Below are 17,805 nucleotides of genomic sequence, written 5' to 3'. Positions count from 1 at the left end.
TCATTTTCTGGGAGAAATTGAGCATTATCTGACATAATTGCAAGGGTGCCAATACTTTTGGCCATCAGCGTATAAGGCTTTCAATTTTTTGCTCCAGACATTTGTTTTTTTGCCCCAATAGGGCTCTTTCAACATTTTGGGTTGCCTGGCCTAAGATAGAGGAAAGATACATTGCTTTTGCATTGTATGGCTCAAACAGATTTATTTTTTCCCCAAGTAAATGCTTACATACATTTATTTCCAAAGACATTTTTATCATCAGTAATACGTTTTAGCACGTAATCATGATAAAGTGACAATTGAAATGGTAATAATCAACATTTAATACAAAACAAGTGCAAGTGAACAAAACTACAAAGTTACCCAAAGACCGTTTGGCTCGGATTTCAAGCAATGCAACTCTCAGAATGCAAATGTTTCATTTTTTTTGTTTGTTTTAAATCCAACAATACAGCAGACAGAAACACAAAACACATATCAATCGTGATCAGCATACGGTTTACAAATGGATCAAACCGGTATTAATGTGGCGAACGTTAGACATCAGACATTTTGGTACTCAGCTGGCAGGTAAATAAATGACAAGTGTTCAATCACAGCTTATTATGCAAATAAATGAAAGTAATGCCCAGTAGCCCCTTTAAGCCAAGAGGAAGTGCACTTTGGTTCAATGGGAATTAAAAAGAACATGAAATTCAAATAGTGCATTTGGCACTTAGGAGAAGCTTTATAAGCAACAGTGGAAAAGTCAAATGAGCTTTGAGCAATGTTAAAAGATTTTCGAAATGTATAAATAATCATCGATTGATCTCCAGTACAACACTGATCATTTGTCCATCTCACAGGATTTCTGTGCAGTCTGGGTGGGAGCCACCGAACTGCAGTACGCCCGGAAACTGTGGGCCTCTGCTCAGGCTGTCGTGGTTGCCGTGGCCTCCTGAACTGGAGGTAGCGCCGTTGCCGCCGCCTGTGTTTGGCGACCAGATCTGTGTGGGTCTAACGGGACGGTGGAGGCGGTGGGCGTCCAGCATCTCCAGCAGCAGGTCATAGAGTGGCACTTTGTTCTTGCACTTCATGCTGTACAGGTGCTCCATGCCTTTGTTACTGCAAGTGTACATGAAATATTACCTGAGGTGGGTAGTAATGAGTTAGATTTATTCCGTTACATTTACTTGAGTAACTTTTTGAGAAAAATGTGCTTCTAAGAGTAGTTGTACTAAGCCATACCATTTACTTGTGTAGATTTCTGAAGAAGAAACGTTACTCCTACTCCGCTACTTTGGGCTACACTAGCTGTTACATTTTTCTTTATTCTACATATTAGATTTTCCTTTTTTTTTGCCAGCGATGCCAACAGTAGCTCAGTTCCACCAATGAGATGTCGCAACAATAATCACTTGACTCCATTATACCAATCAGACTCAAGCTTGCTGTTCTAAGATCACGCCGGCCTATTCAATCACATGGTGTCTTTTAAGCACCGTGAAAATTAAATATTTAACTTTGAGCACTGCCCTCAACATGACTCAAAAGCACGTATTTTAACCTCTCTCCTAGTTTTTATTTGGCACCGATTAACCACGGAAAACTGGAGATCCAATCCTTTTAATTTCATAATAGGAACTATGAAGGAACTACAGGTATTCACTCTTCAACTATTAAACTAGGAACTATTTTCTCCACTAGAGGGCACTCGTGCTCTTTGTACGAATGATTCTTCATTTCTGTAGTTGTTTTTCTCTCGCTGAAATTCAATGGTTTTTTATTTTTGTATTTCTTTGGCTTAATGTGGTTATGTAATGGGTTATTGTACAGTATAATAATAAGAGTTCTTATGGATAACTGTGCTGAGAAAGAAAAAAAAAAAACGTGATCTCTCGTTTTTCGCGTTTAATGGGGACCAGAATCAGCCGTGAGAAGTGAAAAACCGCGAAGTAGCGCACGTTTTTTTTATTTTTTTTTGTTCAATGTATTTATTCAGATTTAGCATTGGAAAGAGATGCATAAAAGACATGTTTTTTCACTCAAAAAATAAGTATATATATAAGGGCTATCAAAGGATTAAAATTTTTAATCGAGTTAATCACAGCTTAAAAATTAATTAATCGTAATTAATAGCAATTCAAGCCATCTATAAAATATGCCATATTTTTCTGTAAATTATTGTTGGAATGGAAAGATAAGACACAAGACGGATGTATCCATTCAACATACTGTACATAAGTACTGTATTTGTTTATTATAACAATAAATCAACAAGATGGCATTAACATTATTAACATTCTGTTAAAGCGATCCATGGATAGAAAGACTTGTAGTTCTTAAAAGATAAATGTTAGTACAAGTTATAGAAAGTTTATATTAAAAACTCTTAATGTTTTTGTTTTAATAAAATTTGTAAAATTTTCAATCAAAAAATAAACTAGTAGCTCGCCATTGTTGATGTCAATAATTACACAATTCTCTTGGTGTTAAAATCCATAAAATCAGTCACACCCAAGCGCCTGCAGAGGGCGACAAAACACCTAGTGGACATGACACTGTGCTGTCATTTTAATCTGTTTCAGCGGGGCATGTGCGTTAAATGCGTGAAATATTTTAACGTGATTAATTACCGCCCGTTAAGGCGATAATTACAGCCCTAATATATATACAGTATATATTTTAATGAATGTTTTTTTTAAGCACTTCACATAAAATTATGATACCTCTTGGTACCTCACAATACGATACGATACGATTTGCGATACAAAGATCGCGATAACGATAATCTGACGATATGGCGATACAACAATTATCGATACATTAATCAGGAAATCATTCTAGGATATTCAACAAAGAACTAATAAACCGAAAAACAAGCTTCTGCTGTGAACTGGAATGAGTTTATCACTAGTAGACGTCAAATCCATTTGAACTGGGAGTTCCCACTTCAAACGGATTGAACGTCTATGGCCATCAGTGGCAGCCAATTCCAGGCAATGAGGTAAATTTGGGCCATTTAAGGTCATTTTCCTATTGATTTTGGGGTATTTTATGGGGCACTGCTGTTTATTTTGTGTTACAGAACAGAAAATGACCTGGGACTCACCCAAATAAATAGGGTGTATCTGTAAATGCCTTAAAATGAACAACAAGTGACCTGTAAATGCCCCGAAAATCGGACCGAATGACTCTGAATGCTCTGGTTTCGAATGAACGAACGTTTCCATTCTAAATGGATTGGGCGTCGAGCACCGTCACTGGCAGCCGTAGAGTTAACTGAGACACTATCATGGTGGAAGATTTTGGTCGCAACTTGATGGTTCTTTTTTTTTTTTTTTTTCTTTCTTTTTGTAAACATTGACACTTTTACAAAACGATATCTCAATTCTTGACAGGAGCATATCGATAACCTTTTGGGAGTACAAAGTATTACGATACATCACCGTTTCGATATTTTGTCACACTCCTAGCTGCCACAGCAACTGTTTAAGAAGTTAAAGAATGATTGACGCATGCGGCGCTTCAGAAGTTCGTGACTCTGGCAAGATCAAACACATTCATCTGTCAATCATCGTTAACTTTAATAAACAACTCCAGTGCACGTGCGCTGCCTACCTGACAAAAAAAGAGAAGGGAGAGGGAGTGGGAGCGAGAGGGAGATCGGCCCGGGACAGCTCATCTGTATTTTTTTTTGTAATTGAAAAAAAATCGGCGATGGACTGAGGGGGTGAAGTAGTGAAGGATCACTGTACTATTGTTTTTATTTTTTTTAAAAAATCTAACATCGTAAGCAGTTACTCACAATGTTACTCATTACTTGAGTATTGTTTTGAAGGAATTTAGTCCTCCCAGCCCAAACCCCACGGGGAGGCCGGCAACAGAACGGAAATGTGCTCCGCCGCTCGACGCCCCCGAAGAGCCAGGCCAGGAGGAAGCCAAACTCCGCGCGTTCCTGTGTTAACCCTTTGCACACTGACTCCATGTTTCAAAAGCTTGAAGAACACTCGCCGAAAACAGGTTGACAATTTATTCGTCGACAATGGTAAAAAACAAGGCAAAAACAGACGACGGAGGGACAATTCTGGATCCAAAACAAGGCTACATGTTTCCGAGCAGAAGAAATCTGTCTTATCTCAGTGTCCAGTCTTTTTGAAGTCTTTGCTGACGTGGGTCTTGTCGAAGGCGTTTCTGGGCGTTGCTTTTGGGCCGCCCCCGCTGTGGCCGGTTTTGGGCGGCTTAGGTTCGTGCGCGGATTGGGCTATCAACTTTGCTGCCCAGGCTGGTTGTACTTGTTTTAGGACAAAGCGCTTTGTCCTTGGAGTTTGCTGGGAGAGCAGATTACCCGAGTTGGTGCGTCACTCTTGTGATAAGACGGCATTGTGTATCTCTTCTATTTCTTCTCATTAAACTATGGTGTGCTATTTATTTTATATTAGTAGTGTAGTCCTACCGTAAATATGAAAATGATACTATTTCCTGATTATATTACGTGTGTTAGACTAATGCAAACAGTTAGACGGTGCCTACGAAAACCTGTACCATATGTATGTGTTAGACTATATATGTGTTAGACTAATGCAGACAATTATATAGTGTGTGCGATGACGATATCGTTTCTCCTTCAGTTTTCACCAAATACTTTTTTTTACATTTTTTGGATGACTATGTTTACTTGAGAATTATTATTTTGAAGTAACGCTCTTACTTGAGTAAAAATTTTGGCTACTCTACACCTCTGAATACTACTTTGTGGAAACCTGGGAGTTTTAACCATGTTGTATGGGAAAGAATATCTCAAACTTTAGTAATGTAGTAGTTGCGTTATTGAAATTGTAGACCTTAGTTGATGTCTTGGTCTTCCATGAATTGAGTATTCGTATGCCTATCCCCATTGTCAAGTTTTAAAATTTTTACCTCATGTGTCTGATATGAGAGAGAAGAAAGAGCAGCTGGGCCTGCCGCCTGGCCTGCTGCTGCACCGAGCATCCTGATTGGCTGATGTGATGTATGAGTGCGTCTGTGATGGTGTCCAGCATGCCCTGTACCGCCACGCTGTCGTGGAGAGGCTCCATGGTGCCGGTGCAGAAAGCAAAAGCACCTGAACAATTGACAAAAAAAAAACAGACAACCAATGAGCTCATGGCTTGCTAATCAATAAAGGGTGAGTGGGGTTTGTGTGTTATTATTTAAAACCAATCTACCTAGTTCAACTTTTGCTTACCCGGCTCCTAAGATCATGAAGTAAATCAAAAATTATTGTCTTTGTATACAACTTGGTTGTTGGTATATTGTCTTGTTTTGACTGCTGTCTGGCCTCCAAATGAAAAAGACATGAAATCTTCTTTACCGTAACATGCCGCTGACACACTACAAGTGGTAACTGCCCTGACTTTTTGACTAATGGCTGGGGTCAAGCTTTAATTTTTAAAAATTGTATATTAAGAGTAAGATTTGACCATCTTACTCATTGGTAATGTTTCATGATTTTATATTTTACAAAAGACCTGTTTTTTCCATATTAAAAAAGCATTAGCGTTAGCTGATAGCATTTGCGTCTGATAATGGCATTTTCATTATGAGTTAATGCAATACTTAGGCTTTTGAAATGGGTTAATGCCACTTGACTGTACTCAACTGGGTTATTGCCATTATTCCAATTTTGAAAGGGTTATTGACCTGCATGTACATGCTTCTACTATGGTAAGCAAAGGACTAGCCGTTGGCCCAGCAGTTGACGGACCCTTACATGCTTGAGCAGGGCTAGCTCTGAAAGCATCTTGACAACAGGAAAATAATGTCACACTCACAGACATGTTTACGGTTTAAATTTTAAACAGTGGAATGAAAATGCTTATGTCTCTTTTAACTCATTTGCTCCCAAAAACGTTATAATACGTTCTATTTTTAATTGCTTCAGTGTCCCAAAAACGTATTTATACGTCTTTTGCGTTTTAAAAAAAAAAATTTTTATCTATCGGTTCAGAGCTATCTAAAATATAGTGCACAAAGCTCAAACCCCATTTTAAAGCAATAAAACTGACCACTGGAGGTCAGTAGCTCATTTGGTGAGAACTCATCTCGGGCCAAGAAAGGAAGTGAAGAAAAATAGTCAGGAAACGGAAGTTGGAGGATCTTGTGAAGACGCGTGAGAATTTGAGAAAAATGTGGAGAACGATCGGGTGGGGGGGCAAACGACACTGGAGGAGTGTTTTGAAAATAAAATAAAACCATCGTCAAAGAAAGAAAAAAAAATCTATCTTGATGAGACAGACTATGACATCCACAACAGCGTCAGGTTCCACACGCGTTCTGCGGAGCTCACGTTGCGTTACTCCTTAGCCCGAGGTTGAAACCAACTATGAAGATGATGAAAAAAGTGAGACCGATCTTGATCCGGACTCATCAGATTAGCCACGGGAGCAGCCGAGAGCCTTCCCCGTTGTTATGTGCGCAAATAGTTCAACAGTTCAATAGTTTAGTTATGTGTAAATAAATAGTTACTTTGCGATCAAAAGCTCTATTTGTCTCGTTGTTTATCTTACTTTGTCAAAGGAAAACATTATTCAGATGTTTGGGATGTAACTAAAGCAAAAAAATAGCTGTCTATAAGTCAAAGTTATGTTTGAAATGTATGCTTTCACAAAAGCTCAATTTCTGTTTTTTCATCAGAAATTGGAAAATTGATCAAACTAAGCAATATTCTAATGCTGATTTCTAAAGAATGGAAAAAGATATGAACTAACTTTTTTTCCTGTTGAAATAAGAGACTCTAATCTTTCTTTTGGTGGGTTCCATGTTTATATAGCAATAGAACAGAATTTTCTGTGGGCCTTCCAAAATCAGTCAAAATCCAGTAAAACGGCCGGGAGCGAAAGGCCTTGCTCCGGTGAAAATGGCTGGGAGTGTACAAGTTAAGTGGATGACGAACCAGGCTACTACTAATTGGGTCACGGTGCCTATTAGAGAGAGTGCTGCTATTTGAGGAAATATTGCAGGAAAGTTTTGATAAAAGACTGAAAGCGGACGTTCGGGTGCCCACGCAGCAATCACAAGTTTATTGCGCTCATGCACCTGAGTCGCCTCCGTCATCTCTCTGGTATTTTTGCTTTTCCGCTGTGGCAGAATAGCATCATCTTTGGGGAGAGCTCGTCCCTTTTGTGCGCGCTGCCACGTGTTGCCATGGCAACGCTCTGTGGCCTCACCGGAGCTTACGGGCCTTTCCAGGACATAGTGTTCGTGTGTGCCAATCTATTGGTGTCTCGGAAGCGCAAACAATCAACAACACGTGTTTTGATGAGCTGAGTCTCTTTGCCAGCTTTGGGAACAATTAAAATATGAGATACCAGCTTACCGGAGTTGAGCAAGATGATTGCTTTGAGGCAGACAAACTCCTCGGGCTTGATTCTGAGCATACGGAAACGAGAGGCTGTGGCCAGCAGCATGTCAAAGATCTCCGCCATGCCTTCCACACAATCGCCTTCATTCCTGCACACCAGAAACAAAACATCCCGCCAACGACTCGTCCATGAAGTTACAAATAGTTGGCTGGAATAGTCACATAGTGATGTAAACACATTCCAAAGTGTAGGATTTTCGCTCCCATTCAATGTCAGAAATATTCATGCCCGAAAATGTACATTATGAATGAACCTACATCTGTTGCTTTCTGCAGGAGTGAAAAAGATTGTGACATTCAAAAACTAGGCTGAGTTCAACAACTGTTTTCATTCTTCGCCTTTAGTTGAATTTACATCATCAAACAATCTGCTTGCCACGTAGTGTTCAAACGTGGAATTACACCCTTAATAAACAAAGAATAAAATGGAATTACCAACAGGACAAAAACCTTCTGCTATATCGTAAGACCACAAACCCTGAAGCCACTATGGAGTTGGGGTCATGATACCCTATTTGTACTAGTGATGATATTCACAACCTTATTCTTGCAAAAAAAAAAAAAAAAAAGAAAAGGCCAGGGTGGGTTGAATTCCTCTATATTTCTTGACATCTGTAAGGAAACAAAGGTTGACCAACAAGTAGTGCAGAGGTGACCAAACAGGCTAAAAGCAATTATTTTTAAAGAACAATTTTGTGTTAAAAATAATTATATTAACGAGTAAATGTTCTTAAGTACAAAAGTAAAAATACAGTACAGCAAACATTTTGAATGGACTCTGCCGGCAGAGCAGCTGTACATACAGTACAAGTTTATACAGTGAGGAGCAGAAGTATTTCCACCCCTTGTGATTTTGTCCACTTAGAAAATAGGTAGAGGTCTTAAATTTCAATCATAGATACAGTTTCGCTCATAGAGACATGATCAAAAAAATCCAGAAATCAAATTGTATGATTTAAAAAAATATTATTTGTAATTTACTGAGGTTCATAAGTTTTTGTACCCCTGACAATCAGCAATGAATTTGACACTCAAAGAGCTGTCAGTCTACCTTAAAAAAAAAAAAAATCAACTTTATCCCTTGAGTAACCACCCATTTGAGCTCAATTTTTTCACCTGTGCACCCCACAGTCAGTCATAATCCAACTGCTACCATGGGCAAGTCCAGAAGCATTCAAAAGAGACAACAGAGAAAAAATTTTGAATTCCACAAAGCTGGAAAATGCTATGGGACAATTGGAAAGCAGCTTGGTGAGAATAAACATGACTGATAATCTACCTCGGACTGGGGCTCCATGTAAAATCTCTCCTCGTGGGGCATCACTCATGATGAGAAAAGTGGGGGCTCAGCCTAGAACTACACAGAAGGAGCTGGTCAATGACCTGAAGAGAGCTGAATGCACAGTTTCAAAGGCTACTGTCAGCAGAACACTACGGTGTAATGGTTTAAAATCATGCATTGCTCAGAAGGTTCCCATGTTGAAGCCAGTACATCTGAAGGCCCGTGTGACATTTGCCATGGACCATCTGAATGATGCAGATGGGGTCATGGGAGAAAGTTATGTGGTCTGATGAGCCCAAAGTAGAATTTTTTGGTCCAAACATTACTCGTCGTGTTTGAAGGATGAGTACAATCCCAAGAACACCATCCCCACTGCGAAGTATGGGGGTGGAAACCTCATGCTTTGGGGCTGCTTTTTGGCAAAGGGGACAGGATGACTGTACTGTATAAAGCAGAGAATTAGTGGTGAAATGTATTGTCAGATTTTGAGCCACAACCTCATTACCTCAGTAAGAGACTTAAAGATGAGTCGTGGCTGGATCTTCCAACATGACAATGATCCAAAGCACACAGCCAAGCTGACCAAGGAGTGGCTGCATAAGACGTATATCAAGGTTCTGGAGTGGCTTAGCCAGTCTCCAGACCTCAATCCAACAGAAAATCATCGTGTTTCTCAACGACAGCCCTAAACCTGACAGATCTAGATAAGATTTGTGTGGAGGAATGGACCAAAATCCCTGTTTCCATATGTGAAAACCTGGTGAAGAACTACAGAAAGCGTCTGACCTCTATAATTGCAATCAAAGGCTTCTGCACTAAATATTAGCACAGATTTTCTCAGGGGTACAAATTGAACCCAAGTAAATTACAAATAAATTATATACCAAAAAAAATAAAATAAAATCATACAATGTGATTTCTGGATTTTTTTTAGATTATGTCTCTATGAGTGGAAATGCACCCATGATAGACATTTCAGACCTCTACCTATTTTCTAAGTGCAGTGGGTAAACTTGCAAAATCACAAGGGGTGCAAGTACTTCTGCTCCTCACTGTACGTATAGACCCTACCCACGTGACGTCACAACTCCGCTCTCCTGAATTGTACCGCCCAATTGTCCGTCAAAACATAGTGTTAACCTGTTACGGCTACGTACATTCCTCCTATTTACGGCGTGTTTTTCTGCTCCTTAACATTAATAATCAAAATGGTGAAGGCGTGTGTGGCTGTTGGTTGCACTAACAGAGAAGATGGAAGGAGAGACTTGAAGTTTTACCGTATTCCGAGGGATCCAAAGAGGAGAGCGAAATGGACGGCTGCAATTCGACGTGAAAACTGGGCACCAAAAAATCACCACAGACTATGTAGTAGTCATTTTATATCCGGTAAGATGCATTTAAGATATACTTAGAGGGTTTTGGGCTGACAAATAACCACAATTAAGATCATTGCGAGGCTAATCGCCGACAACATACGACGTAGTACGACATAGTTTCAAATTCAAGATGTTTGTGACTTCCCTTTCTTCCACCATCGTTATTTTTTGAATAATATTTAGCTGGTACCAAGTGAAAGAAACTGGCCTCGTCTACGGGGCTGACAAATAACCACAATTAAGATCATTGCGAGGCTAATCGCCGACAACATACGACGTAGTACGACATAGTTTCAAATTCAAGATGTTTGTGACTTCCCTTTCTTCCACCATCGTTATTTTTTGAATAATATTTAGCTGGTACCAAGTGAAAGAAACTGGCCTCGTCTACGGGGCTGACAAATAACCACAATTAAGATCATTGCTAGGCTAATCGCCGACAACATACACGTATGTATGTAGTGAGAGTGCTATCGCTAAACCATATAAACATTAAAAGCCTTAACTCCATTGACAAACGACATGAAATACATTAGACTTGACAGTGGATGTTAGCAATAACAAAAGATTTTGAATTGAAAATTTCGTAACTCACCTTTCCAAGCACAAGATAGATTCCTGCCGAATTTTCGTGGACGAGGACCTGTTTCACCCAACCAGCAACGAAGTATTTATAAGCCTCCAAGCTCTTGAAGTTTTTCAAATTTTCGTGAGAATAGGCTGATTTTGTGTGGACAAGATAATTGTAAATATCAGCGTAGCAGATGTCAGGCAGACAGGGCGAAGACAGTGGGTCGAAAAACATCGATTTGGGCATCAAATATGGATCTGGCGACTGTATAGAACGAAGCTTTTCCACATAACGCCTTTTATGCAACATATCCAGTGAGTTTACGGCATCAGAAAGCACCGGGTCTTCCATGAAATGCATTTTAAATTCCTCGATCAATTGAAAACAATGCTAATACAGAGACAAAATGACGGACAAGTGGGCGGAACCACACAGCGAGCACGTGGTTTTGTGACGTCGGTGGGTAGGGTATATACAGTATACTGTGCATATTCCAGTATTTACAACACTAAAGAATAATATGCAGTAAATTATGCCAGTAAAAGTGTACTTTTACCACCTCTTAACAGAACTAAGGACTAAGGTCAGTATTTTTTCAAGAATGAACACAATGGGCACCTCCTCACAAACTTTCAGTTCAATGTTAATGTCTACAAACAAAATTGGAATAATTTAAGATAGGCACAAACCTGATACCTGAATCCATTCCATCACTTTGTCCGTTACACGGAACGCTTGTAAAGTGGAACATTTCCCCATATGTTTGAAATGGTCCGTTCAAGGTGTTTCTAAGTCGCCTGTGTAAACCCTTAGTTTTTTATGAGTGTTAGAATGTAACCTGCAGTCAAGTGTGGCAAACAACACTGGTGTTATGCTGTTCTTGTATAACATTAGAGTAATATACTATTGCACAGGATGGCTTTGATAATATTCCTTTATTTTTACCATCTTGAAATAATGGGAAAAAAATATATATATGGCAGAAAACACTTAAGTGGCTTGAAGTTCCGGTCTGAGACCCCCAATTTGTCCAAATTTTACAATTGTCCGATATGCACGTGTGATATATCATTGGAAAGCTTAAAATGTCAATTTTCTGGGGGAAGAAAATTTTTGAACAGGAGGGCATTTTAAAAAATATATTTTTTAAACCGCAAAACCCTAACTAGAGGTAAGAGCATGCAAGAGCAGAATTAAAGACGCCATGATATTAACGAGATATTATCGCGTGCTTACCTCGTTTCGATCCAAAAACTCCATACAGCATGTATTGTCGAGTTTCAAGACACAGCTGTTAATGGCCACAGCTGGATTTTTTGGGGGATTTTATGAGTGAAACATGGTAATATAACAAGGGTTGCAATGCAGAAATCTCATGACATCAAGTAGTAATCGAGATTTTCATATATTTACCCTTTTAAACGTTTTTTTTTTTTTCCAATTTTTCTTTGTTTGGATCGATTATTTATCATCTAAAATATTGAGGAAAATGTTACAGTTACGAAAAAAATACAATCGAGGAATAGTTATGAGGGAGATATCCGTGACTTTTTTACAGACGCCAATTTCTTCATTGTGTCGTAATTTGTTTAAAAGTTTAAAATATCCGAGTTGATAATTTTTTTAAGTTGTTTTTTTTTCAACGAAATATTGACATCAATTAATGATTCTAAGCTAAAAATGACATTTTGAATAATAAATATAATTACTTTTTATGGCTGGGTTGAAACAAAAGCGGTTGCGCGACGTCTGTAAACGGGGGTTTAAAGGGTAAAACGGGCTTACTGCGCCATGAATTTGCTATAGCAGCATGTAGACATATTGTTCTATAAAACACAAGTTCTTTTGGCTTAAAATACAGCAGTTTATTTTAAAGAAGGGTGCAAGAGCAGAAACTGCTTTTTCAGTCTTGTCTGTGTTTTCCGCCATATATATTTTTCAAAATCCACAAATGGTTCCCTTTTTTGTGTTTCTTGATAAATCTGAAAAAAACGACTTATGCAATTATTTCAAGGTGTTATACTGAATGTTCTGTATCTGCTCTGTGATTGACTGGCGACCAGTCCGGGGTGATCCATTCCTCTGACTGACATTATGCTCAAGAAAACCCATTGATGGATGTTTTCCATCAATCAAAAGCCAAATTAGGAGCAAATGGAGTGAAGGGCTATGGTGCTCGACTTTTGGACATAGTAGACAAGCGATGGGAGGGCAGATACTCTCACAGCGTTGGTGGCGCTGCAGCTAAGGGAATGCGTCGACCCTGACCCGCTGCGTTTTAGTCATCACGTCCAATCTGGCAGGACACTTACACCAGGGGCTGGCTTTTTACAGATAATACGTTAATACATTTCCCGATCAAATAGGACCATCAAGCCCAGCAAGCTAAAAGCTTTGTCTGTCTGACTCTGGCTCATCTGTCATGCTGCCTTTTTTTCTCCCAAAGGTAGACGTGATGATTGGTCATGGTGTTTACTTAGAACACTGGAGGGGCTGAAGAGGGGGAACAGGCGTCCCTTCTTCCATCTCGATTTCCTCGTCCTCTTAACTATCCATCCCTACGTCGCCATTCATTTTCTATCATTCTGTGCATTGAAGCTTTGATTACATCTGTCCTGGTTGCCAGCTAGGCTCTGTAATGATGCAGCTTGCGGGGGTCCTCTCTTCGCCGCGGGGGACACATAATTAGTCTTTCACTGTACGACACTGTGTGACAAGATGTGTTGGGATGGCACAATGGCTGCTAAGGTGCGAAATGGAAAATCTACAATGCTGATGTGTCACTCTTGAGGTGTGTGTGTGAAAGTGAGATAGAGAAGCAAAGAGGATTTGTCCCAGAAGTAGGCCAGTACTCCTCTCCTCTTTTACCTGTCCAGAATGAGGTCCTGAGCGAAGATGAGCTTGCCTGGACAGTGGACAGACCTCCAGACGAGGCCGATCATCAGCACCTCCAGCCACGAGCTCTCCAGCAGCTGCACCTGGACGTGCAGGGACAGCTGGAGGAAGCCTGAGCACAAAGTCATGTGACGCGTACAGCACACTTGACACACGGTGACTGTCGCGGACTCGAAACAGCGCTTACTTAGCATCCAGACAAAACACAGGTAGCTTCATCAGTATGATTCATCACAGTGCGCATCATTAACATCATTTAGTGGCTTCTGCCTAGTCACGCAACACAAAATATGCATGCTGCTTCTACTGTTGTTGTTGTCCGTCTAAATTTAACGAGGTGCAGTCGCTGTGTTGTCACAAGAAGCCCTATCACTGGCACTCAGCCATCTCATGTGATGGGTAATTATCACTGCTGTTCCCTCATTTGCAATTAAAACTGGAGCTTTTGGTGACACAGAACGTGGTATACTAATGCCTTGAATTTGGATTTACTCACTTGAGAGAGCCAAAGGTGACATGTGGTCCATTTAGGCTGTGGGAGGGAGGGGGTGTTTACCCATGCTCCAACAACCTTCGCAAAGGTGATAACTGTAATTACCAGCACTGTAATTGCTCTGCTGTTCTCTGTGTGTATTGTTTTAAGTGTCCTATCTCCCTTTTGTAATCTAACATGTGGTGTTTTAATTGTGTTCAAATCTGTCAATGTCTGAAATTCATTGGATACGTTTCAGTTATTATTATTTTTTTCTCGTTTTCTTTGACTGCTGGGAAACTCATTTCAAATGGATTGGACATCTATCGTCATCAATGGTACCGAATAGGAGTGGGAACCTCTTGGTACCTCACGATACGATACGATTTGCGATACAAAGCTCACGATAACGATGATCTGACGATATGGCGATACAACGATTATCGAAACATTGGTCAGGAAATCATTCTAGGATATTTTACAAACAACTAATAAACAGAAAAACAAGCTTCTGCTGTGAATTGGAATGAGTTTATCACTAGTAGACGTCCAATCCGTTTGAAGTGGGAGGGTGGCAGCTGCCATCCCTCCCACTTCAAACTTTCTATTCCTCTTGTGCTTATTTCCATTGCTGATTTCAATAATTATTAGTAGTAGTAGTTTTTGTTATATTTTTGTTTTAGGGTTAGGGTGTTTTATTTATTTTTATTCTATTTGTGATTAAATGCAATCTTTTGTCTTGTTTTTTACGTTGTATTGATTTAAATATGATTTTTAGGATCTTCGTGTGATGTTAAGCACTTTGAATTGCCTTGTGTTGAATTGTGTTATATAAATAAATTTGCCATGCCTTGCCTTTGCCTATGACCGGTAGTGGCAGCCAATGCCAGGCAATGAGTTAATTTTGGGCCATTTAAGGTCATTTTACCTGTTGATTTTCAGTTACTTCCTGTTGATATTGGGGTATTTTATGGGTCTTTCCCTGTCTATTTTGAGTTGCAGAAAAGGTGGTTTCGAATGAACGAACATTCCCAATCTAAATGGATTGGGCGTCGAGCACTGTCAATGCAGCCTTAAGAGTTAACTGAGACGCTATTATGGTGGAAGATTTTGGTAGCAACTTGTTGGTTCATTTTTGGTTTTTGTTTTTTTTTAGAAAGTGACACCTTTTCAATACGATATCTCGATTCTTAGCAGGAGCATATCGATAACCAATTGGGATACAAAGTATCACGATATATCACCATTTCAATATTTTGTCACACCCCTAGTACTGAAACATGATTATTCACTGCCAGTCTAGTTCGAATGCTTTGGAGCTCTAGCTCGGTTATTTACACCGAATGTGTTAATAGATTGGTGGCAAACTTTTAGACATTGCGCTTTTGTGAAAGTGCAGTCTGATCACTAACATCATGCAAAACACGCATACACGTACACACAACTACTACGCATGCATCAGTGCAAACTGAGTCGTTCCACTGTAGTTTGAAGCATACTTTGACACATATACACTCACACTCACCATTGAAGCGACGAAGCATGCACACGCAATCTTCTCCAGTCAGGATGCAGGAAGTCCAAATATTGGTGTAGTTTACGGGCCGCTTAAATGAGGCCCTTTTGCACGGCAATAAAGTTTGATTTTTGCCTAAATTACATCATTTTAAATATTAGTGGACAGTGAGGAACCATATTTATATAAACTTAAAAATGCCCAGGGGAGGAGCTCAGAGTATGAATGCCATTTTGAAAGAGTTCAGAGAGTAAATTGGAGCGTAGTGTGGATTGAATGAGCATTGATGTAATTGTTGAAATGCATTCAGTATTTTAATATATATATATATATATATATGTTTTAAACAGCATTTGCCACTCTTTTAATCAATTTTTGCATTTTTCGTAAATTAGAGATGAGATTAATAAGAACACTGCTACAATATTACTTTGCAGTTAATGCGTATTTTACTGGCCCGTGTGACTTGAATGCCTTTTTTAGGGGTCTGGATTTCTGTAACTTGCTAGAAGGCAGTGCTTTACCTGGCAGTTTCTTTGCCCAGGCGATCATGTGAACCAGCTCCTTGTCTGCCATGCTGGTAAGCATGGCCATCATGGTGACCTCTGTATATGGTCGGCTCAGTTTTTGTCGGGAACATAGTATCGGGGGTTCAGCCCCCTGCAGCAGGAGAAGCACCTAACGGCGGAGAAAATATTTGTATTCTTCAAATCACATGATGGCTCCATTCATTGAAGTGTATATTTAGCCTGTTTGTGTGATTTAAAACCTGGTCAGGCGGGATATCCGTTACTGACGATCTCCCCCCACTAGTACTTCTGTAGCCGCTTTGCCTCCTTACGTCCTGTGGGTGGCCTTTTCTATGTTCTGTCTCCTTGTTGGACTTCTCCATGGCGCCGGTCCGCCGCTTGTCACGGCGTGTAACGCGACCGCGGTCTTTGCGCACACCTTGTGGAAACAGCAGTGCCATACCCAAGAAAATGTATTACCGTATTGCTTCAAATTGTGGCCTTTACTCTTAAAAACACACCACAGATGGCTGCCTACATTTCCCCCCCGCGGAAACAAATATTTTCAGTTCATAGACAATATTATTCACAAACGGACATGAAATAGTTAACCACTGAACCCAGTCGAACTCCGGCGCTAACCAAAACAGCAGGACCTACCAAGGCGAAAACAGTCTCAGATGCATTGAAGTGAGGAGTCTTACCGGCTGCCACTTGGATGTCATAAACGACTTCCCTGCACAGTATGAAAGCAGTTAAGTTACGTGGAGAGTGCGTCTTTTCGGGGAGTCGCCTTCCAGTTCAGACCTGCTGTGCTCACTCCACAGTGTTGTGTGCATGCCTTTTGATGTTTGTGTTCATCTCCAGTGTCATGAAATCTAATGTGATTTATCATATAAGAAAATAAAACCTATAGAAAGTTTAATACTTTCACAATTGAAAGTTAAAAACAAAACGGAATTACATACAGTAAATAAAAATTAACATTTGTTAACAAATAAACAAATGTAACTCGGGATCTGGCGTGTTCAGAATAAACCGATACCAGTCTATCATATTTTTATATTACAGAAACTTATCCTTTGAAAGAGCGTCTGCAAACTACCTCCACTGTATATTTATAACATTTTTGCCATTGTAAATGATACCCTCTTAAGCCCCTTTCACACACATATCCCGGTAAATTACCGTGTAAAGTGACGCGGGATTTACTCGCGTCATTGCTTTAACGCATGGAGAGATATCCCAGGAAAGACACTTTCACAGACTTGTCCCGTATTGCCCACTGGCACTCTCCGTGTGGGGAGGGCTGCTGGCACGATTTTATAACCTGGACATTACGTCATTTTTGGTCGGCGTCGGCTGTCACAATGTTGTTCAAATCATGTTTTTTTTTTTACAGAGCTGTTTGTGGGAGCATTCCCAAGGTCGTTACTACAGCCAATTCAAGCTCATCAAGACTGTATTTAAGCCTAGGCGATCCAAGAGAAGGTTGCCGAGATATTAACTTGCTGGGCACCATTTCACACCTGTGTCGCCCTTGTTTTGAAATCCCCTACGTTGTGCTGGTATTTGACTGTATTTGTTTTGTTGTTGTTTTATCGGCTCTTTACCTATCGCGTAGGTTAGTATTATTGATCCTCATCGACCTACTGTCAAGGACCCATTGTGTTATTCCCCCTTTTCCATGATCGCGTGTATTTTTTTTGGTATTTAATAAACCCTTGAACGCATCCCTCCATTTTTTTCTGTTTTGAAGTACAACCTTGTTTCCGTAGTAGCGGACCCTAACATCGGCAACAA

General features: G+C 39.9%; 1 protein-coding gene across 3 annotated transcripts in view; it reads right to left on the bottom strand.

Annotated features, from left to right (window-relative positions):
• Positions 1–305: 305 nt before the first annotated feature.
• The window catches only part of esr1 (estrogen receptor 1), a 28,938-nt gene continuing 11,438 nt past the window's right edge, over positions 306–17,805 (bottom strand). For 2 of the 3 annotated variants that reach the window (XM_057822052.1, XM_057822051.1), the window contains exons 5-10: positions 16,263–16,441; positions 16,018–16,171; positions 13,479–13,617; positions 7,337–7,470; positions 4,900–5,083; positions 306–1,104 (exon numbers count right to left, since the gene is read on the bottom strand). In XM_057822052.1, the coding sequence (XP_057678035.1) occupies positions 840–1,104; positions 4,900–5,083; positions 7,337–7,470; positions 13,479–13,617; positions 16,018–16,171; positions 16,263–16,441 (1,055 nt within the window). In that variant the 3' untranslated portion in view covers positions 306–839. Of the gene's footprint in view, positions 1,105–3,759; positions 4,311–4,899; positions 5,084–7,336; positions 7,471–13,478; positions 13,618–16,017; positions 16,172–16,262; positions 16,442–17,805 lie in introns of those variants that run through there. The other variant, XM_057822053.1, reaches the window with a different exon arrangement.

The sequence above is a fragment of the Corythoichthys intestinalis genome, chromosome 19, assembly GCF_030265065.1.
Source record: "Corythoichthys intestinalis isolate RoL2023-P3 chromosome 19, ASM3026506v1, whole genome shotgun sequence".
In the NCBI taxonomy this organism is placed as follows: domain Eukaryota; kingdom Metazoa; phylum Chordata; class Actinopteri; order Syngnathiformes; family Syngnathidae; genus Corythoichthys; species Corythoichthys intestinalis.
This window is presented reverse-complemented; position numbering and strand designations above follow the sequence as displayed.